A 22,776-nucleotide genomic window follows, 5' to 3' on the forward strand; every position below is an offset into this window, starting at 1 on the left:
TGGGCTCTTCTTGTGAGTCATGCAATCACTAGTCAAAACTGTGAAACAACTGCATCCAGGAGCACTAGTTTACTGCATGACTAATCATGCTGTGAATTGTGAAATCTGGCTTCAGATGTGACATCCTGTGCCTGTATGACGTATTAGATTCTTGGTTTCCCTTTTTAAAAACCACACAGGCATGCTATTTAATCTCAATAGGTGATGGGGAGGTTTGTTTTTAAAAGGAAGAAGCAATAGACAGGATCCAGGTGGCCATACACACTTGCTTAATTTGAATATCTAATTTTACTTCCTATACAGTATATTCATTCTAGAAACTGCACCCTGGATTTCCCTAACTTCAAAGGACTATTTAATGATACTGATTCTGCCCATGGGAAATTTGCAAAATTCGCCTTTCCAGGCTGTGGCTTTTTAGAGGGAAAGGAGTGAAACAGTCAGTTATGTTTCTTAACCACACAACCCCTGCTAAGACAATTTCTGAGCACCAACCTTCAGAGAAAGAGACTGGTGCTGTTACCACATCAATGAGACCCAGGTGTACTTTGGAAGATACTCTACCTTCTTCCTTTGACTGTGTAGAGGTGGAGTTCTTACCATCCTATTCTGCCTGCCAGGCACACATGACCTGCCTTCGACACTCCCAATATGTTCACAAAGTTTGAATAGCATTATAGATCCATAAAATTCAATGCACATTAGTCCAAATCACACAGTCAATTTCCACCCTCACCCTGCCAAATCTGGGAACTGGCCCTTCCCATAGTGGAATTTATGCATGTATGCCCAATGTAAACATTACACTCTAGCATTGCAAGTGGTGTTAAAAGGATGGATAATCACATGGTGGGCAGGGCAGAAAGGTGTGATCTCACTCTCCCAGTGCTAAGAGGAAGAAGGTAGGAAACAGTATAGTCCAAACCAGGCTCCGCTGTCATTTACATGATTCCAGAGTCTCCTGGCAACTATCCAGCAATTTTAAAAAGAACAAGGCTATACCAATAACCACCCACATGCAAAGAAAAAAACAACAACACAGCATTTTGATGGGTAAAATTTTTAACCTCATAGATCAGGAACACTTTTGCTCCAATATATATCCCCATGCGAGTCACGGCTCGGACAGCAGCATTCATACCTAGAGAGATAGAAGACAAGATAAATAAATGGTACAAACCTGAGCTAAAGTGACGCAGAATTCTGCACTTTTATTTTGGTAAGAAGCATAGCTAGTTTTGCATAAAGCAACACACTGCAAAAATGTTGAATTCTCACTTATTTTCAAGGAAGGGCACAATGAGATTTACAATCCTCATTAGCTCCACAAGACTCAGGAAGTTGTCCTAAATACACTTACTAAGGAGCAGGCTCCTTTGAACACAGTGGGATGTCCTTCTGAATGTTTAGGTTTGCTTTGTTACAGTGCTCAGGGTGGCATTAGTGGCATGCAAGTTGCCAGGAACATGTTAAAACTCATTGCACAGAAAAGCTAATGCACTCAGAAACGAAGGCAAGAAACAAGCATAATTTAATGATAAAAGAAATATGTATGAAATCCCACAAAAATGGCACAACATACCTGGGAAATAAAAAATGCAACTGCAAAATGTTTGTCTTGACGTATTCAGTGTGTACATTTGACTTTATTTCACTTTAGCTGCCAAAAGAAAATGCCAAAGATGATGTTGCCTCCTTCTCACTTTGGGCAGAATTACTGGAGAGGAGGGAAGTACAGTATGTTCTTAAATAAAAATGTATTAACTTTTAATAAATCATTATAAATTAACCAAGAGATCCACCTGACTTTGGCAAAACAGGATAGGAATTTTTTAGCTATTCTAGTTCCAGAGATTTTTTGATTGGAAATAAAGCAACAGTGTCTGCAATCTGTGGCAGAGATGCAATGAGAAATAAGTTACCCACTGAAGTCTCAGATTTCATTAACTTTTGGGCTGAACATGAGGCAGTCAAACTAGAGAGGCATGAAATATATTAGAACCAGTGTCATTTGCCAAAATTAATATACTCTCTCTTAACTCATCACAACAACGCTGAATCTTGGTATTTATATAATGCCTTTCCTAGCTCAAATCATTTTCACAAACGTTATCTGTGCAACCCTAACAGCCTTGCAATGTAGAATGCTATTTATTATTACCCTCATATTGCAAACTCACAATGGTGGGGAGTGGGGGTTATAAGCATAAGAAGTATCCGTAGCTGGGATTTGAACTGTCAATTCCCAGTTTATTGAAACCACATTCTGCACTGTTTCACATAGCACAAGTTCCAAAACTGAGACAATGCAATTTGGCTCCACTTATCATGTTTTCTTCTGTCCAGAGAAATGGGAACCCTAAAGCACAATTTCCCCCTCTTAAGTACCATTTTCTCTCTTTAATCTGACAAAAGAAGGCTCATTGGAAGCCAGGAAATTTGAATGGGCATTTTCCAAAAAAGGCCTCTTTCTCCTTTAGATAACTAATAAGCCAGTTATGCAGGATGTTTCTTTTTTCTTGGTACATTTAGTTGTTGTTTCTTTTCTTGTCCTTGACTGAGTGTCAGCAGCTAGTCTCTCTGTTTCTGTCTCTCTCTCTCTCTCATGGCTCTCTCCCCACTCACTTGGGTTGGTTTTTTTGTAGCTTACTCTTCAAAATCTGGTTCTTCTCTTCTCTTCTCTTCTCTTCTCTTTTCCTTACTTTCACCTCCTTCCCCTTTGTATAGTACAGTATATACCCTTCCATCTTTGAGTCCCTTATTTCCCTAGATTTCAATAGCATCTCCATCAGATGCTCATGTAAAAAAGTTATCTGTCTGCAACACATATCCAGCGGCTTTGTATTTTATGCCAATAGATTTCCTTAACATGGGGTCTGAATTCTAATTTCAAACAGTCCAGTAGATACTGACCCCTCATAGTCACACTGAATCCATGGAGTACAATTCCCTGCTCTAAAGATGGGACGATCCATCCCACTCTCCCACTGTAACAGGTCACAAGGAAAGGCAAAAAAACTTCTGTCAGCAGGGAGCTGTGTCAGCTACCTGATAAACAAAACACAGTGGGCAGATGTGCTATCAGGGCTTCATCCCTGCAAAATATGCAAGTAGATCAGCTTGCCTGTGAAAATGCTATTTACAGAGACCTACTTCCCCTGGAGGGACGCGGGTGGCGCTGTGGGTTAAACCACAGAGCCTAGGACTTGCCGATCAGAAGGTCAGTGGTCAGTTCGAATCCCCGCAATGGTGTGAGCTCCCGTTGCTCGGGCCCTGCTCCTGCCAACCTAGCAGTTCAAAAGCACACCAAAGTGCACGTAGATAAATAGGTACCACTCCAGTGGGAAGGTAAACGGCGTTTCCGTGCACTGCTCTGGTTCGGCAGAAGTGGCATAGTCATGCTGGCCACATGTCCCAGAAGCTGTACGCCGTACGCCAGCTCCCTCAGCCAATAAAGTGAGATGAGCGCCGCAACCCCAGAGTCGGTCACGACTGGACCTAATGGTCAGGGGTCCCTTTACCTTTACTTCCCCTGGAGAAAAGCAGATAGAATCAAAATACAAATATGCCTAGTGTGTCACAATAGCTCAGACCACATTTAACTTGCTTCTCATAGGAAGTTGCCTTGTGCCAGGTCAGACTATTTCGCCATCTAGTCCAACTTTCCCCAGCTTGGTGCATTCTAGATGTTTTGGACAACTCCTACTATCCAAGATATTCCCTTCTGTACTCAGATACAAGTTGCTACCTGCCTCTGATCTGTATATGCCTGCTGTACTTTGGTCCTTCATGTACAACAAGTCACAAGCAGCTCTTCTTGTCATGCGAGTCACCTCTGCATTGGAGTTAATGTGTAAAACAAGTCCCAGTTATTCAACTAATTTGCCATATTGGGGCATGTATTGCATAAAATACTTTTCAATACCATTAAAAGTGATGCCCAAACAATAATGAGAGATCAAAAGTTGATTCTGAGTATACTGCCATTTACTTTGCTATCAGAAGATTACCCCATTTGCTTCAGTATACTGTGCTAAAACTTGCAAGGATTTAACAACTGTCAGGGGCTCAGGAGCAGAGGCACAGGGAAGAGAGGAAACGGAGAGCGAAGGGGAAGAATCTGAGGGCAGCGTAGGGGAGTATGACAGTGACCCGAGAGATTCCATGAGCTTCTCCAGCGATTCAGAAGATTCCCAGAGGGGGGCGCCGATGGCCAGGGCAAGGGAGGTCCCAGGGGGGACACACCAGAAGCAAGGGGCCAGCGGGGACTCCCAAAGCAGCAGCAGGAGATCAGGACCAGTTTCCCCACCAGAGCGGAGTGGGGGGGAAGAGTCCCATGCATCAGGGCCAGCGTCTCCTCCAGTAGGGAGAGAAGATGAGTCAGGGCTGGCCACGCCTCTATCGCAGAGTGAGGGAACGGAGGAGAAGTCAGGTCCAGCTAGCTCCCCCGAAGGGGGAAGCAGTGACAGGAGCAGTGTAACGGTCAGGAGAAAGGTTGCCGGCTGGGCGCGCACGCCAAGTTCAAATGTACAGGCGCGCGGGACAGCAGAGGACCCGGATTGGGAGCCAGGTCCTAAAGCCCGCCGGAGGCTGGGGGAAGACTCAGGGGACTCAGCGTCAGAAGAGTCTAGAAAGGGCAAGACCCCAGCGGACAGGCAGACCCAGAGGAGGAAAGAGCAAAGGAAGAGGTGGAGCAAGGCTAGAGTCTTAAACTGGTGTCTGGGGGGAGGAGATTCAGACGGAGCTTCGGCGGTCTAGAGTTGAGACGTAGAGCTGCACGCCATGACTTTGAAATCGAAACTGAACTTCAATAAAGACTTTTGTATATAACAACGAACTGGCGTTGGTCCTTTGTGAGCTGGGACCTCGGGCAGCCTCGGGCAGCACCTCTGCATTGGAGTTAATGTGTAAAACAAGTCCCAGTTATTCAACTAATTTGCCATATTGGGGCATGTATTGCATAAAATACTTTTCAATACCATTAAAAGTGATGCCCAAACAATAATGAGAGATCAAAAGTTGATTCTGAGTATACTGCCATTTACTTTGCTATCAGAAGATTACCCCATTTGCTTCAGTATACTGTGCTAAAACTTGCAAGGATTTAACAACGTATTTATTTTAAAGTTTTCTAGTCTGCTTTTCATCTACTAGGAGAAATCAAGGCAGCTACTTAAGAGTTAATTTCCATTTTTTGTGCAAAAATAAAGTATTAAAACCACTGTAGAGAGAAGCCAGACAATGTGAAGTTCTAAAACAGGGGTGGGGGAAACCTTTTTACTGGAAAGTTGCATTGTCAACCCTCCAGGGGCCCCAGGCCTGTAGTGGGCATGGCCAACTGGATGCAACCAATTTCCAGCACAAACACCACAAAAATACACAAACATTTGCTGCCCTGAGCTCCTTGGGGAGGAAGGGTGGGACGGAATAACAGTAACAATACATACAGTACCCACATGCACACAAAGCAATTTTATTGAATTCCACGGATATTCTTTTCCCAATGATGCAAGGTGCTGTGGTTTTCCATGCTCAGTGGATGCCTGCATCAGGCTGCATGCATGGAAGAAAACTCATTGCAACATTATTTTATTTTAAAACTTCATGACTTTTAAATCGGTTTTAAAACATTGGGATTAGGTGTGCCAGAGGACATGAACTGACTTAACTGATTAGAGGCAGCAATCACAACTGGCCATCTGGTGCCATCTGTCTAGTTGTCATCATACTGTGCTTTGTTTACAGGCCCCATCAGCTACACAAGTGTAGCCCCTGCCAATATTCTGTCATGTCTACAGCTTTCTCCCTTGGTGGGCAAAGCATCTAGAAAGAGACACTGGTTTGCTACAAGATACCATGGTGATGTCAGAAACCTTCATTGATGTCAGCCCCAACAAGAGGCAACCCCCCCCCAACAACCCTGTTTATGTCATATAAAGCACTAGCCAAGTGATAATGTTATGTACCTTCCTACCTTGGGGCGAGGGGAAATATAGGCACTTCTCTCAGGGAAAGTACAGACCAGCAAGACTTTCCACATCAGAAGGCTTTGAGAAGGGATTTGCTAGGCACTGCCCTCCAAAAATTTGCTCCAAGCACCAAGTGAGCACACAGGTCCACAAGCATGCTTCAGAATCACAACAGAGATGTATTACCTCTTCCATACTAAATGGATTACCGTATTTTTTGCTCTATAAGACTCACTTTTTCCCTCCTAAAAAGTAAGGGGAAATGTGTGTGCGTCTTATGGAGCGAATGCAGGCTGTGCAGCTATCCCAGAAGCCAGAACAGCAAGAGGGATTGCTGCTTTCACTGCATAGCAATCCCTCTTGTTGTTCTGGCCTCCGAGATTCAGAAATATTTTTTTCTTGCTTTCCTCCTCCAAAAACTAGGTGCGTCTTATGGTCTGGTGCGTCTTATAGAGCGAAAAATACGGTACATCCTTTACTGGCTTACGTTAGGCTGCTTCCACTGAAGATACACTTACATGCTTCCACTTCAGCAATTAAGTAACTTGCCAAGCCCTGGAGCATATCCACAGTAAAGATCAGAAACCAAGACAAGGGAGTAATTAGTGGGACTAAAGGGCAAAAAAAAATTGCCAACTGATGGTTGATGCAGGAACTGGATAGTTCCAAGTATGTTATGAATGCAATTTGCCAGTGGAAGAGGGGAATGGTTTCAAGGGCACATAACAAGGAATATTAAATTGATTGTTTTTATAGTGCTGTTATAATGCATGGTGCTTTGCAGGCAAGGTATGTGTCATAACATTCTTCAAAACATTCTTCACTCTAAACCGAACAGATTATTTCATTACAAATGACCACAGAAACTACAGAACAAAAAACAAGGGCAAAGAGAAAGCTGTGTAAGGGTAGAAAGCTGTTCCAGAATTTCCCCCTCCACACACAAACATCCAGCAAATTCAGTTTGTCTGAAACATTCTCATTTTATTCCTAGCCTTTATGTAATCCCCCCACAAAGTGAAAATTAAATTCAATCAGCCTTCACTGTTGCACATGATAAATTTATTTGGATCTCCTGTATTCCAACAAGGCTCAAAATTTTTACTGCTAAAATGGCAGGGAAGAGGGAGTTGAAATTAAAAAGAGTTGGATGCTAGAATATTGTCTATCATTAGACAATATTATAACATCCAACAAACAGTCAGTGTTATAACTTAACATCCAGTCTTGGGCTGTATCCAAGTTCAATTCAGAATAGACCCATTGCAGTTAATAAACATGACTAAGGTTCATTAATCTAAAGGGATCTACAATGAATAAAACTTATTTGTATCGAACCCTTAATTTTGATTTTTCTTGGGAGTTTGTCATACCAATAAGTATTCTAAACTAATGTTTTAACATTCAGCAATTACAAACAAAATAGTGATAAACACTTTCCACCCATCTGCTTAACTAGGCTGGAGAAAACCCACTATTGCCCTCAACAATATGTTTATTGTATAGAAGACCATCACGATATATTTATCCCTACTCCATCATAGTATACAGACTCAAAGATGGCTCTGTCCCGTCAAGGGCAAAGCAAATTGATCAGGCAAAAATAGCTGTATGTCTATTTTTAATAGGTTCCTATGATGGTCACAGCTGCACCACAACACACAACGGGGGCAAGTTCAAAAGAGAGGAAAAAATCATTAAGGTACCATTAACACAGAGGAATCTGAACTTCTACATATGCAACTGTCAATAGATAAATTAGCCCAGTTATACCAGAAAACTCATTAACTGCAAATAGTTTTCCTTTCCATATGAAGGAAAAATATATTTTGTCAGTGAAGTTATAAATGTAACAGTTGTTCCATTCTAGCTTGCTACAGAGATACAGGCAGGAATCAGAGTAAAATGGGCAAACCTAATCCAGGCCCCTGGAGCCATGTGTATAGTTTAACTGCAGTGGAAGGGAACTAGAAGAGCCTTGATGTCACACTTAAATCATCTAGGTTATCTCATGGTTACTGCTGTTTCAAAGAGTGCCTAAATATCTGTAATTAGCTTGCAATGCATCTCCTAAATTAGCATGTACAAAATATGAAAATTAGTGTAGCTGATTCCCACCCCCCCACCCATGAAATGATCAATAAATGTATTTTGGACCCAATGCTTCAGCAGATCAGCACTTGTGCTGTATACCCTTGATGCTGACCAGTGACCCTTGCCCTCCTGTGCCTAATCTTGGCATGCACTGCTAGAATGCACATTGCATAAATTTTCATGGCAGTTCTTACAAAAGCGCGGGGGGGGGGGGACACCTGGCCAAGGGCCCAATTAGGCCTGTCCTATTTGGCTGGCAAGGCTGTTTCAGCTAAGACATGCCTATATCTTACATGAAATCAGGCATGGGTGTAGGTAGACATGATTTTGCCCGGAGGTCTCAGGGCGGTTCACAGAATCAGGTCATGGTTGGGTCTTGGAAGAGCTGGCCCTGGGCTTCACAAACCTGAACCATCAGCTGATCATTGGCACAGCGTACAATGTGCTGATTGTCTACAATGTGTGGGCTGTGTCTTTGCCTGAAAAGTTTGACTTCAAACTGTGCGGACAAAAATAGGCCTCCTGACTTTGTTATGTGAGGTGATTGACCAGTGAGTGGCTGCAACCACTTGTCAAACTTGGCCCATGGGGGCAGGAGGAGATAATGGTTTGGTTGCTGCCTTAAAATAATTATTTATGGTAGGTCAGCATTTATCCCCATATTGCAGACAGAAGCGAGGGATGAGGCAGACAGCGCAGCTTGCCTAAATAAAGCTAAGGAGTTCATGACTGAGATGAATGTGAACCAGGGATGGAGCCTTTCCTGCTTACTGACTCTCATACTTACTCTTCTGCTTTTTCTCCCTCATGTGAAATTCTCAGGTGGTTTCCCACCTAGGCGCCTCCTAGACCTGCTTAGCGTCTCCAAGGTGACTACTTTTAGCCACAAGGTCAGGGACGGGAAACCTGGTTCCTTCCTAAAGTTGCTGGACTCCAACAGCGCCAAACTAGGCAAAGGCCCATCCATGGTGAAGACTGACGGGAGTCCAGTGGGCTCTCGGTGGGAATCTGCTCCTTCTCCCCAACCCCAGATGTACAAGGCCTGCTTCTGCCCACTCATCAGGCGAGAGAACTCTTCACATGCTCCAGGGCGCTCTCGCTGCTGCTGCTGCTTCTTCACACATTCTTTCCTCTTACTCTAGCCTTCCCACACGCCTTGCAGCACGAGGATATGACCCTGAGCGTGACCCGAGGGGAGCAGCGGGGACGCGCGCGCGCCCGCGCGCCCAGCCCTCTGAAGTAACTGGGGAGTGAGTGGCTGAGAGGAAGCGGTGGGCGGAGCTCCCCTGAGGAGACGCCGGTCGCTTGAGGAATCCTTGAGGAATCCGTTTCTCTGGCTTCGATTGAGCAGGCGACCCTTCCCATCCCCGCTCAGCCCCTCGGGGCGCCGGCCTTCCATTACTCAGGCCTCGCGAGGAATAGATATCCTCCCCTGCCGTGTCCGCCCGCACGTTCCACCTGGCGGCGCGAGACGGGAGTCCACCCCCCCCGCCCCCCTCACGCAATATCCTCCCTCGAGCGCAGGAAGAGCGCGCCCGGCTCTCTCGAAGGCGGCAGGGAGAGGAGGCGGGCGGGATGCTGAGGAGGATCCTTCCTCCTCCTCCTCCGACTGACCTTGTGCGTCGCCGCCGCTGGTGAGCACCGCGAGAGCCAGGCCGGCGCCCGCCATGCGCAGCTTCTCCAGGTCCAGCCCCGCCGAGCCCAGGCCGGATCCCGCCATTGCCCCGGCTGCGTCCAAAGTGCAGAGCCCCGGCGAGAATGACAGCAAGCGGCGGCGGCGGCACCCGGAGCCCGCGAGTCCAGCTCCCTTCAGCCACGCCCCCCGCGACCGCCCTCAGTCTCTGGCCCCGCCCACAAGGGGAGGGGCTACCTGCCTCGGCCGGGCAGCAGACGTCACGGCGCGAAGGCTTCCCCGGGGGTCGGTTTTCTGAGGAGGAAGGGGCTCTCTGCTCTTCCGGCAGACCACAGACCACCGCCTACCTGAAAGGCCTGCAGGACTTGCTTAACAAGGGTGATGGGGGGGGCGGGGAATGGCAGGTCGTGTGAGCATTCAAAAGGAGCCCCCAGCTCAGCATCCCGTTTCCCACAGTGCCCGGTCAAAGCAGAGCATGAAAGCCGCAGTGCTTTCCAGCAAATAGTGGTCAATGGCATGTTGCATCTGAGGCTGGAGGTAAATGACCCTGTAAGCATCGCAGATTCATAACCTCTGTGAATCCGAAGAGGATCCCTTCTAAAGGCAACTTTTATGTGGCTACTGTGTTGCTATCAATTTATAATGTTGCCTTTTGCCAGTTTCGTGTCCGTGTTCACGTTTCTATACCATGCAGCTTCATAAAACTCTTTGATACTATATATAAGGCCAGATTGCAAAAAAAAGAACCAGCGTATTTTAAGAGCACTTCCTTTTTTAATCTTTATCTGTCCTGTGGACACAGCCAATTAATTTTATCACCGTAGTAACACCCAGGGGTGGATTTAGGTCTAATGAGGCCCTAAGCTACTGAAGGTAATGGGGCCCTTTATATGTCCAGCTGTCCTTTGTCAACAACAAATTGCCGCTGTTTTTTTGTTGAATATATGCTATATGGTAATTTATGGACCTAATTAGTATCTAAAGCCATTTGCACATAACAAAATATGTATTTTAATCAAAGTAATTGTTGGACTGAAATACAATTAAGAAGAAGTATATTAATAGTGAAATACAATTAAGTATAGGGGGGGGGGAGAGAGAGAGTGAGGCCCTAAGCCATTATGGCTTATTTAGCTTATGCGTAAATCAGGCACTGGTCACACCAGTGAGCTGGCCAGAAAGATCCGTGGTTATTCCTGGGGCATATCTATATATCTGGCCAGCTTGTGATGAATGCTAAAAGCATTTATTGAATAAATGGAAAATAATTGTGTACAGCTGAAAATGCTGGCAGCATTAAGATAAATTCAACAGTGTAAATAAGTTTTGATCAATGCAATAATGGAAAACCAATTGGTATAGTTTTTGCAAAATATGCAGGGATATAAGATATGCAAAATGAACCATGAAAAGAGAAGAACGGAAGTCATTGATAATTTAAGTTGTAAAATGTTTATTTGAAATTGTAAAACAGAAAATTTAATATGAATCATATTTTTTAAAAATGATGAATTCTAAAAGCACAGAGGGAGAGTGAGGCTGATTCTATAGTTATGAGCTATAAAAAAGTAACTGCAACAAGTGTTCTTAAAATATGCTCTTTTGCAATTTGACCTTGAACATGTTGAAGGGTACTAGTTGGGGAAGGGGAAGGATACACACCTTGCATGCAGAAGGTCCCAGATTCAATCTCTGGCATCTCCACGTAGGATTAGGAAATACTCCTGTTAGAAAGCCTGGGATGCTGCTGCCAGTCAGTGTGCACAACACTAAGCTAGAGAGGCCAATGGCCTCTTTATATGAGGCAGCTTCCTATGATACTAGGGGGTGTTTACTATGTTGATCTTTACATTAAGTACTGAGAGAGCAGAATATTAACCAATGGCTTCCAGGACATGTTCAAGATAAGAATCAGCACCAGGGTCATAACAATTCATAATGGAGATCTCTTTTTATATCAAATTATGCCAGCTTTACTGATCTATAGAAATAAACCATAAGTTCAGATTGACAAACACCATTACAGTGGAGCTTGTTGTTGTTGTTTAGTCGTTTAGTCGTGTCCGACTCTTCATGACCCCATGGACCAGAGAACGCCAGGCACCACTGTCTTCCACTGCCTCCCTCACTTTGGTCAACTCATGCTGGTAGCTTCGAGAACACTGTCCAACCATCTTGTCCTCTGTGGTCCCCTTCTCCTTGTGCCCTCCATCTTTCACAACATCAGGGTCTTTTCCAGGGAGTCTTCTCTTCTCATGAGGCGGCCAAAGTATTGGAGCCTCAGCTTCAGGATCTGTCCTTCCAGTGAGCACTCAGGGCTGATTTCCTTCAGAATGGAGAGGTTTGATCTTCTTGCAGTCCATGAGACTCTCAAGAGTCTCCTCCAGCACCATAATTCAAAAGCATCAATTCTTCGGCGATCAGCCTTCTTTATGGTCCAGCTCTCACTTCCATACATCACTACTGGACAGTGGAGCTAGGATGGCCAAATCCTTTAATGCCATTCCATTTCATTCCATTAACTATAACCCATAAATCAGTACAACACATGATGGCTTCCCATTTTACATTTCTGTTTCTTTTTATGGGTAATTTTGGTCAATTTTCATACTCAAAATACCAGAATACATAATAACAAAAGAAGGCTTTTCCTAGCACCAAACTGAAATGCTCAGGCTGACCGCACTCTGCATGAATCACCATGTAGAAGACCATACTGATTATTTTGCAAAATGGAAACATGTTTTCACATAAAATTATTGTATACAATAAGATTTCATACAAGGGGGTTGTGGAAAGAATGGAAGAAAGCTGTACTGTTGTGGAAGATTGTAGAAATTGTAAGTTAAGGCTAAGAATAGTGTGTGACTGCTGGATGCACCCGAAGTGCAAAAGACAATTCTCAAAAATTTAATTGATTTGTTTCTACTATTAGCTGTCCTCATCTGATTCCTGTTGGTCCTTTTGTTTCTCAGTTCTAGCCATGTTAACTACGCCTTCTAATTATTATTCATATTAATTGACTGACCTCAGATGTTCAGCTTTAGTGAGCTCACCTGTATCCATGTCCAAGCAGCAACCAGAAATGCATTAAAAATCCAAGACTGCTAAACCAGGTTAGATGAAAATAAGATAAACTTTGGTGTTATTCTTTTAAATTAAAAGATGAGAACTGGATATTATTGCTGCACCTATATCTTCACACATCTGCACCACACAGTCTCATATATTAGATTGAGCAGGAAAAGGAGCATGCATCTTAAACCTTTCAAGAATGTATAGAAGACTTCCTGACAACACTTAAGTTTGTTAACATCTCTGTTGCCCTTTGGGACTCCTTTGTTAGATATATAACTACATTCAGTTGCTAACCTATACTTGCCCAACAATCTCAGTTACAAGATGCATAACCTTTTGTGTTCATCCAATTCCAGTCTTCATGGTAAGTACTCTACCAGTTTCTCATAAAACTTAAAATTCAAGGCATGTCTGAGTTTTGTGAAATAAAACATTGTTTTTCTTCTGGAAAATTGTTCCAACTATAATTGTGCTGTTATGTTTTGGGTCTGGCTGTGCTATACCTCATTCAAAACTCCACCAGTGCACCTCCCACAACAGACTTTCTGAAACCACACTTCGTTTTCTCTGCAGAGAAGTGGGGGAGGAAAAGGAAGCATCCTTGCTATGGCAAGGCACAGTAACCGGGAAAACCATTAAAACGAAGAACTCCAGAAACATGCTGTATAAAAGAAGGCCTCTTGATATGGTTTTTTTTACTGAACCCACTCCAGCTGGAACACTTAGCATGTAAGCATTTTGATGTTTTAATAAACTGACTGAATCCTGACAATAAGGAAGCGCAGTGGGCATGTCCAAATAATTGGTTAATTGCCCACTTTGGATGTGGCCATACTCCTCTTAAGGAGCAGATTCATAGTTTGGGGTGCCCTTTGACTCATTTTGTCATGAGTCCCAGTGGAGCAGAATATCACCATCATATTTCTCCATTACTGAAAGAATTGCATGGGCTGAGGGGGTCTGATACATGACCATTGGAGCTCTGTTAGGTAAGAAACAGAGAAGCAGAGAGAACAAGATGTTTTAGTGGGTTCCTCTCCTCCTTTTAGTGGTTAGAGTGTGGGACTAAGACTTGAGATACTGGGGTTCTAAGCTCTACTCAGCCATGAAGCTCACGGGGTGACCTAAGGTTAGTCACTGTCTCTCAGCCTAACCTACCTTATAGAGACCCATGTACACCACCTTGAGCTGCTCGGAGGAAATGTGGGATATGAATACAGTACATACCTACCTACCTACTTAAATATATATAGTGATCACTGCCAATTTGCTTGCCTCTTTCTTTGTGCCCGATCCATACCAAAACCTAGAGGTAAAAGCTGCTGTCTTGAGCAGCTGAACATGCAGTGAGAGAACAAAACAGCAGGAGGATCTGGGACTCAAGGGTTGGCAGTGGGTTGCCAATAGGGGTGTGGGCTTTGTCAGGCGCCCAGCAAGACAGACTTCTAACACCACCCCTGGAGACAACAAAATGGGGAGATGTATAAGTATGGATCTGGGTTTACATCCCTTTGCCATACAGTCATATTACATTTTATATAAAAGCTTGTACTCTCATTTTTCTGTTGGCCTGAAATAAAGCCAGAAGTTTCCAGCCTTGCTTGCTAAAAGGCTTACAGCAGGATGTTGGGATTTTCTGTCAAACACACAAAGTCTATTGTTTAATTAAAGTTGGGAGCCCTGCATCACACAGACGAGATTTTGCTATCTGCTGAAAGGAGATTTTTCTAGTCGTTCTGGTAATATCCACTATCTTGGAATTACTTAACTTAGTCATTGCTACTGATAGGGTTAATCAAGGCTGCAAGGAAATGGGTTTTTGTTTTAACTTTGGAACTGTGAGTTAGAAATGTTTTAGTCAACAATGAAGAGAGTAGAGAGCTAGAAAAAAGAATAAAGGGGTCAGGCAGAAAAGAAAAAGCAAAGCAAACAGTCTGAAAAGGAACCTTTCTTCATATAGGTTTAAAATTTAGCTAGTGAAGGACATTCAACACTCTCAAGTTGATTGGTACTTTGAGGGGGTTTTGTGCAATATTTTCTGCATTGTTTATAGTTGTTGTTTAATGTTTACTGAGTTAAGTCATGTTTTAAAGGAATGGGGTTTAAGAATTACTCAGCCCAGAGATGGATTAACCAGTCTGCATCCTCATATCTATACTGAAGAGATCATCCTGATATACTTGTTGGTTGACCATTGCTTTATTAGATGAATTGCTGGTTAATAGTCCAGGATGGAGTGGTATGGAATGGTTTTCTGATAGATGGAAATCTCTCTGTGTGCTTTTGAATCAGAATTTGAATAAAGTAAGAGAATGTGTGTATACAAAAGCACATACACACATGCATGTGTGTTAAAAAGCAATGGGTCATTTAGTGAGAAAGAAAATCGTGATACAGGATCCCTGGTGACCTGCAGTCTAGTGGATACGCTGCCCTGCAGAAGTGCTTCTGTGCCTCCACATATATTAGTAAATGCAGCAAATATCACAGGTAGCATAAATCTCTTGTGCATAGGATATTAGACCAAAAATGCAGCCTCTGGAGTAATCTAATTGCTTAGGGAAGTAGAGACTTTGCAACAATATGCTTTACACATTTGAGCCTTGAAACTGTGTATTAACTGCAAAAGTCCCTGTGAACCCAAAAAGCTCTGCTAGAGGCAGGAAACAGGTTTTCTTTTCCAATGGGTATAAATAGTACTTTCCCCACAATGCCCTATTTTGATTTCCTCATCACATTTATTTCCTTCCCCCACCCGTTTTTCACACAATAAACTTGGGGAATCCTTTAAATAACATTTTAAAAAATAATTTCCCAGTTATAGTCTGGGAATGTTGCAATAGTAATAGCTCTGGGAGAAAAGAGGGGCGAGGTCTGGCAAGGAAAAGTGTCAGTTCCTCTACTGCAGATGAGGAAATACGAAGATAGATGGAATGACATGCTCCACCCTTCAATTCCCAAGAAACCCTGGGCTCCCTCCTCTAATCCTGACTGGGCAGGGTAGAGAGCTGGATCCCAGATTTTGTTTGCATTTCCAAAAGACTTCAGCTCTTGGTGGCTTGAGATACAGAAAGCTTGGATTTCTTTCCACAGACTACAACACTGCACAGCACCTCCAGCACTCCTGGATTTTGCAAACAAGCGATCACCTTCTGGGAATGTTACTCCTGCAAATAATCTTCGCTTGGGCTCTCTGCCACTGGGTGTATGGTGTAGGTAAGTGAAAATGCCTTGTTCTCTAATGGTGCAATTCTACTCAAAAGAAAGAAGCTAGATTTATAGAAAACTTCACACAGAATTATAGCATGCAATATGTTAAGCAGGGGAGTGGTGTATGGCACAGTGCAGTTTTATTAAACTGAAAATGTTTGTAGAGAACTTTTTGGGGTGGAGACAGAGATGTCTATTACCTAGGGGCTCCCTTCGTGTGTGATCTATATGCATATCTTTACTTCTGTATCAACCTGCCTGATCAGTGAAATCATCTGCCAAGATCCTCCATGTGTCTCGTCAGGGTTTTGAAGAACATCTACAAAGCAGAGGGGCTTACTTGAACACCCTCCTCAATAAGTTTGCCTGGCGCCACTCACAGCTGCTTTGGCATTAGACAAAAACATTCGTATTTATCCAGACATTTAAATAGATTTCGTTTTAGCCAGCAATCCTTAAAGCACCCAGAGTAAACCCCATTCAACACAGTGGGGCTTCACTCTGCATAAACATGCACGAATTGGTTCTGTTATTCTTTTGCTTTCATCCTTTTGTTTTTACGGTGTACGCTGCCTTGAAAAATGTTTTAAATAAGTAAGACTACGGTCTGAAATCTGGGTGAGGGGGGTGGAGAATCAGAACAAGAGATAGTTGGGAATCTAGCCAGCGCTTGTAAGTTTGGCTTAGAGCAAAAGATGGAAACGGCTGGCAGGAACACAGAACTGCAAAGTAGAAACTGAGTTCAGCCTCATGTATAGGACCTGGTTATAAGAACAGCTCTTGTTGGTCTCAACAAAACAGACTTGCCTGATCCATTAAAGTACTATATGCAGGCACACACACATACTACTTCAGAGTTATAGAGCAATGGTGTTTTTAAATAAGAAACAAACCTTAAAGGCAGGTGAGGGCTCTCTGACCCTCCCAAAATTTTGGGGAATATACTATCACAAGCCCCAGCCAGCATGGCCAGTGGTTACAACATCCGGAGGGCCACAGGTTCCCTTCCCTGATTTAAAGAGTGTCTTGACACAGCTGTGTTCCAGAAGCCCTGTGCTGGCCCCCTAAGCTAACCACAGATTGCCAAAACAAAATAAAAAAATTCCTTCCAGTAGCACCTTAAAGACCAACTAAGTTAGTTCTAGGTATGAGCTTTCGTGTGCATGCACACTTCTTCAGATACCTCAGATACAGATTGCCAAAGTTGAAGTAACATTTACTCCTAATCTAGTTAGCGTTTGTACTTAGCAGCAGGCAGCAAAATGTTTTCGGTTGACTCTGGCATCTATGCTTGCACCATGCACCAGAGTTCAAGCTCTCCTGCTTACCATGGTACCATTACATAGGAAGAAAGTCTAATCTGGGATCTTGACTTCTCTATGTGGCACAAAAAAGTGCTCCACTACAATACAAAGCTAAAGGTAAAGGGACCCCTGACCATTAGATCCAGTCATGATCCCAATCGTGGGGTTGTGGCACTCATCTCGCTTTATTGGCCGAGGGAGCTGGCGTACAGCTTCCGGATCATGTGGCCATTATACCATTATAGCCCTGGGTAAATATCACCTACTACTGATTCTAAATAACTGTCAGCTCTTGACCAGAATCTTGTGACAATTTGGCATGGCCACTAGCATCTTTCTTAAAAGCAAGCTTGAAAAATGTTTTAAATAAGTAAGACTATGGTCTGAAATCTGGGTGAGGGGGGGTGGAGAATCAGAACAAGAGATATTTGGGAATCTAGCCAGCATTTGTAAGTTCGGCTTAGAGCAAAATTTGGCATAATGCTCCATTATTAATTATTATTATATTCTTATCACCATGCATCAAATGGTTTATATTTGTTTTCAGAGAGAGCTCATCGTTCAACAGCAGCCTTTGTAGCAGGTATATTATAGCATCCTTTTTCAAGCTCAGTATTTTAAACAAATTCCAAGCAAGCACCGACTGTGAAAATTCTGAATTTTAGTTTCCTTGTTTGAACTGAGGAAAATTTCCCTTTTTGTTTTAAGCATGAGAGGGACAGAAATGAATCAGGTAGGAAATGTGCCAACATTCCAGATAAACAAAAATATGGAATACATATATAAAACATTCAGAATTATTGTAACTTTAAATTTTAATAAAGCATGCCAATTGGTTTAAAAATTCCCAGAACAGTTCCGTAGGGCAGATTGTGACCAAGCCCTAACTACGTCTCACCACCTTGACTGCACAGGGCTGGCCTTAACGGATTTTATTCTTTGCAGCTACAGCAAAATTCAAATTGATACCTCACTTCCACTCATCGCCACTTTGAACTGCACACAGAGGATGGAAGCAGAGAAATAGCACTCCCTCTGAAATTTGCTTCCTGAAGTAGCTGCATTTATCTTGCTTCAGAGAAAGGCCAGCCATATGATAAGGAGCTGGCATTTACCATGGGCACAGCATGCTCCTGCATATAGGAAGCTACCTGCTCCCTTCGCGAGGGAGATATATTTCTCTCTTAGCTGCTTTCGAGCAACAGAGCCACCACAGGAAAAGGTGGTGCTTCCCAGTCTAGGAACAACAATGGGATGGCAGTCAAATTCCTGCCACTTTCAGCCCTGCGACTAGAAAAGCATCCCCTTGAAGGATAGGCCAGGAATGAAACCCCTTCCTTCCTTTCTGTATGAAGTTTCCTGTCAACTTTAGTTTTATTCACTTGTGGTTGCCTCTGAGCAAAAGGGAGCAAGGATAGGCTAGTGTGAAAGAAAGTGCTTTTGCTATTTCTCATTTGCAGGTGGATGAAGGCAATAACTTAGGTTGTTCTGGTTTTCCTCTCAGAATCTCATGCCTTCGTTATGACTCACCTGGCCTACTTCCCAAACGACAGTTCAGTGGAAATGGTAGGTAATGCCACTCTGGATGGAAAACTTACCCACAGCGTGGAGTATCAAAATGAGCAAATGAATGCAAGCCAGTTGCTCCAGCTGGAATCTTTAGGTCTCTGGGAGCAGAGGAAGAGTGCACTGCAATATTACCTTGACCTTTTCAAGACACTGGTCAACCTGTATGCTAGCGAAAGGAAAGTACCATGTGAGTATTGTGGTGCGATGGTAATGGGCAGAGTTGTTGCCATAGCAACTGTCACAGCTGCTTAAGATGATGGTATCATTGAGCACCAAACTTTGGGACATGGTGTGATCATGGAGTAAATAGTTTATCTAGAGATTTGCGTCTGAGGGAAAGTATGGTGCCATTTACTGTTAAGTAAAATTAAGCCACAGAGGCAGCCAAGAAGCCACCTCCTATTATTGCAGTCAGCTATGAGACCAGCTATGAGACCAATTTGCAGTCTGTGGTGGAAATAAAATTATATATTAATATATGAATTCATTCATATTATATCCCTTAATGAATACTAAGAACTCTTAAGGTGCTTCATTTTGTATTATGCTTTATAACACATTCCAGGCCTTGTTCTAATTTGCTTGCATAAGTTTGTCAAATAAAGACACAGGTTTAGTAAAACTGACTTGCTAAAGAAAGCAAAAGATGGCAAAGGGGATGTATAGTGAAGATGCATTGCTTTGATCCAGCAAGTTCAATGCTTGGATATTTTAGTGGGCAGTAAGTGCTAAAACGCCTCAATAAAAGGTAAAATTGCCCTGTCTGATGTCAGTTCAGATTTTGCACTGAGAAAGTGAGATCTTGAAAAGAAAAATGGTTTGTCTTCTCAAAATATTCCCAGAGTAGGGATGCATTTGGTAAACCTTCCAGCCTCCTATACTGAAGATTATTTCTTCTGCCCCTATTACTTTCTGAGGTGTAGTTATTTTTTTCCTTGTCTATCAAAAAGTATGAAATAGGGACGTGGTCAAACAATTATTTAAAAACATGCACATCTTGCTTATTGTGTTGTATGCATATTTACACTTTCTGGAGAGCTAGCATTAGCTGTAGCCTGTTTGCCACAATTTGCTACTGTATACGTGAAATAGCTCTTTGCGGACATGTCAGGGCTAATTTCCCTGGGAATTACAGACAGAATGCTTCCTTAGGTAATTCAGCATAATACAAGGGTGCATGTGAGAAAGATAAGAGGCCAGTTACGAGGGAAATATTTCTAACACATTTGCTTTTGTTGCAGACCCCCTACACATGCATTGTACTTTGGGGTGCCAGATCTTTGGGAATGGCACCAACAGAACCTTCTACGAGGTTTTAGTCAATGGGACTGATTTCCTGAGATTCAATGCAGCCAATAAGAGCTGGGTACCTTTACAGGAAACTCCTGTGGCCAGCTATACCAGTATGCAGCTGAACCGATACCCTGAAACCAGTGCGGCTCCAGCTTTCTTCCTGCAGGAAACTTGCATCAAGATTGTAACAGAGCACACTGCAGTGAAAGGATCCTTTACAGGTATGTGAAACTGATTATATGATGTCTGAGAAGCACTCCTACCCTGTTCAGGTTGTCCAAGGGAGGATACAACCAAGTATCCTTTATGGCAGTCTTCTTACCAACACACGCTAATGGACAGGGATGGGTATATTTTGTGGTGCTGTCACACCACAAGCATAGATGTTGGAATGAGGTACAGAATTCTGAATCATTGCCTTTCTTTAAATAGAGAACTATAAGCACCTTGTCCTTGACATGCTGAAGATACAGATAGGTAGCCGTGTTGGTCTGCCATAGTCAAAACAAAACAAATTCCTTCCAGTAGCACCTTAAAGACCAATTAAGTCAGTTCTTGGTATGAGCTTTCGTGTGCATGCACACGAAAAAGACCAACTAAGTCAGTTCTTGGTATGAGCTTTCGTGTGCATGCACACGTGTGCATGCACACGCGAAGTGCGCATGCACACGAAAGCTCATACCAAGAACTGACTTAGTTGGTCTTTAAGGTGCTACTGGAAGGAATTTGTTTTGTTTTGATGCTGAAGATAGTCTTGGGAGTGTTTGATGAAAGCGGGGATGCAAAACACCTGACAATTCTGTAAGATGTCATGGGGCGACAGTGGGGTGGCGAGGCAGAATGAGTGCAGCATATTACAGAGGCTTTCCAGAGATCCAGACTTCAGGACCCTTGCTAGCTTTGCTGCTTCTGACTAGCTGCAGAGCTCTGCGCACATATAAAATGCTTTATTAGCTGCAGAATCCAGAATTACCTTGGTGCAGAGAATATACCAACTGACATTTGCTTTGAGTTTTCTCCTCCTTGCAAGGGACACCCACAATCTCCTGCTGAAGCAGTGGGTTAAAAGTGGACAAGTCCATCAGTTCAGTCATATTTTTCCCCAAAACACCATCCTACCCAACTTTTTTCATGAGCTGACTCAAATCGTTAGAATTTTTAGAGTGAATGCATTAGTTCAGACAGAAGCAACTTAAATCTTGAAAACAAAAGTTCCAATCCTTGAAGCCACCCACCTAAACAGCTAAAGCAACATTTACTTATCAAGTCTTAGAATGCAGCTGCAACCCTTCAGTTGTAGAAAAAAAATCTCAAATCTTTTTTTTCTTCTTTTTTTTTTGCCTTACAGGGAAACATGAAGGACGTTCACACACTCCACTGGTGGTAGGCATCAGCCTTGGTGCCCTTGCTGTAATGGCACTAGCTCTTTGCATCTTCCTATGCACAGGAGGGAAGAGATAGCATCTCAAGTATTATATGGACCAGCAGCTCTGCAGATGGGTTAACCAAACACAACAGAAGAACAATGAAATTGGGATAGGTGAATCTACCCAATTCCGTTTCTAATCTTTCCAATTTTGAGTCCACTTCTCCACATTTCCACATCAATCAGAATTTTATTTTAAGAGTCTTTATGTAAATTCATTATTTTAGTGTGAATTTCTATGTCATTTCACCAATATATGCATTTTTGTACATGTTATGTGGCTGGAGAGCTGCATTGCAAAATTTGGAGAAGGGTGAATTTCAAAGGATGGCTATATTTTGCTTTGTATATTTTTTAAAGAAAGTGTGGATTAGGTAGGTTAGCATTTAAATGTAAACTGATTCAAATTCCTCCCATCTCTCTTTTTTTTAAAAAAAATTCTTATGAAGAAACAAGCCAATGTCTATATAAATCTGTATCCCTTGCTCACATCTACCTGTAAGAATAAGATGGGCTCTAGAACAGCAGCAAGATCACTGCCGGTCTCACAGGAATCTTTCCATCTCCTGTCATTACTACCAGGGCAAGCAGCCTCTCCCCATAGAACTTTAGCGTTTCACCCACATCAATGGACAGACACCACACAAGCACAGCATAAGAACATACCTGAACCCCGTTTTGCTCAGTCACAGCCTCTTTTAAAGCATCCTAAATCTGGGAATTATTACTGCTCCTATTTGACATTATTTCAGTCCAACAGCATAAGATATTGAGATGGAATCGATGTATAGTTTTTAAAATAAAGTCTTCGCTGCCACAAAATGTGGCAATGGCTCTTGGGCCAGACTAATTAATGAAGGATAGGTCTATCCATGGCTATTAGAAAGACTGGCTGAATGGAGCCTCCATTTTGCTGTAGTGAGCGTGTGTGTGCGTGTGCGTGCATGTACAAACTACTGCCTTTATGCCCAGATTGTTGACTCTCTGGTATCATCTGGCTGACTGCTGTTGAAACAGAATGCTGGATGAGAAGGGATGTTGGAATGATTCTGGATCCAGAACTGGGCATTGCAGCATCTGTCCCCAGTCTTCAGAAGCAGCAGTGAGATCACGCTGTAGTGCAGAGCTTTCCAAACTTTTCATGTTGGTGACACACCTTTTTGACACGCATCACTTTGTGACACATTGATTCAGTTCTCC

At 43.0% G+C, this 22,776-nt stretch overlaps 2 protein-coding genes across 11 annotated transcripts in view; one reads left to right on the forward strand and one right to left on the reverse strand.

Annotated features, from left to right (window-relative positions):
• Window positions 1-10,233, reverse strand: part of PFKL (phosphofructokinase, liver type) — a 41,114-nt gene extending 30,881 nt beyond the window's left edge. For 2 of the 4 annotated variants that reach the window (XM_081864484.1, XM_081864485.1), the window contains exons 1-2: window positions 9,678-10,233; window positions 1,068-1,141 (exon numbers count right to left, since the gene is read on the reverse strand). In XM_081864484.1, coding sequence (XP_081720610.1) covers window positions 1,068-1,141; window positions 9,678-9,783 — 180 coding nt within the window. In that variant the 5' untranslated portion in view covers window positions 9,784-10,233. Of the gene's footprint in view, window positions 1-1,067; window positions 1,142-1,582; window positions 1,656-8,850; window positions 9,330-9,677 lie in introns of those variants that run through there. The other 2 variants (XM_081864487.1, XM_081864486.1) reach the window with 2 other exon arrangements.
• Window positions 10,234-12,174: 1,941 nt separating this feature from the next.
• On the forward strand, window positions 12,175-22,398 carry LOC309343249 (endothelial protein C receptor-like). Of its 7 annotated transcripts, XM_081864529.1 has the most exons (7): window positions 12,175-12,812; window positions 13,348-13,503; window positions 15,868-15,990; window positions 17,836-17,871; window positions 18,793-18,854; window positions 20,099-20,371; window positions 21,499-22,398. In XM_081864529.1, exons 2-7 carry the CDS (start codon window positions 13,433-13,435, stop codon window positions 21,609-21,611), a joined length of 678 nt encoding a protein of 225 aa, XP_081720655.1. In that variant the 5' UTR covers window positions 12,175-12,812; window positions 13,348-13,432; the 3' UTR covers window positions 21,612-22,398. The 7 variants fall into 7 exon arrangements, with proteins under 7 accessions (XP_081720655.1, XP_081720653.1, XP_081720656.1 ...); XM_081864527.1 differs by lacking the exon at window positions 13,348-13,503 and having other exon boundaries at window positions 12,183-12,812; window positions 18,793-19,044; XM_081864528.1 differs by lacking the exon at window positions 12,175-12,812 and having other exon boundaries at window positions 12,829-13,503.
• The last annotated feature ends 378 nt before the right edge of the window (window positions 22,399-22,776 follow it).

Source organism: Podarcis erhardii (assembly GCF_964252035.2).
Source record: "Podarcis erhardii genome assembly, chromosome: 5".
In the NCBI taxonomy this organism is placed as follows: Eukaryota; Metazoa; Chordata; class Lepidosauria; order Squamata; family Lacertidae; genus Podarcis; species Podarcis erhardii.

Bases quoted from the DNA above. Each gene is read 5' to 3' on its own strand.
- LOC309343249 (XM_081864524.1), top strand. From the start codon at position 15,708: ATGACATGCTCCACCCTTCAATTCCCAAGAAACCCTGGGCTCCCTCCT. The intron at 15,991-17,835 runs GTAAGTGAAAAT...ATTTGTTTTCAG, and splicing joins CCACTGGGTGTATGGTGTAG to AGAGAGCTCATCGTTCAACA. The intron at 17,872-18,792 runs GTATATTATAGC...TTTTCCTCTCAG, and splicing joins AACAGCAGCCTTTGTAGCAG to AATCTCATGCCTTCGTTATG.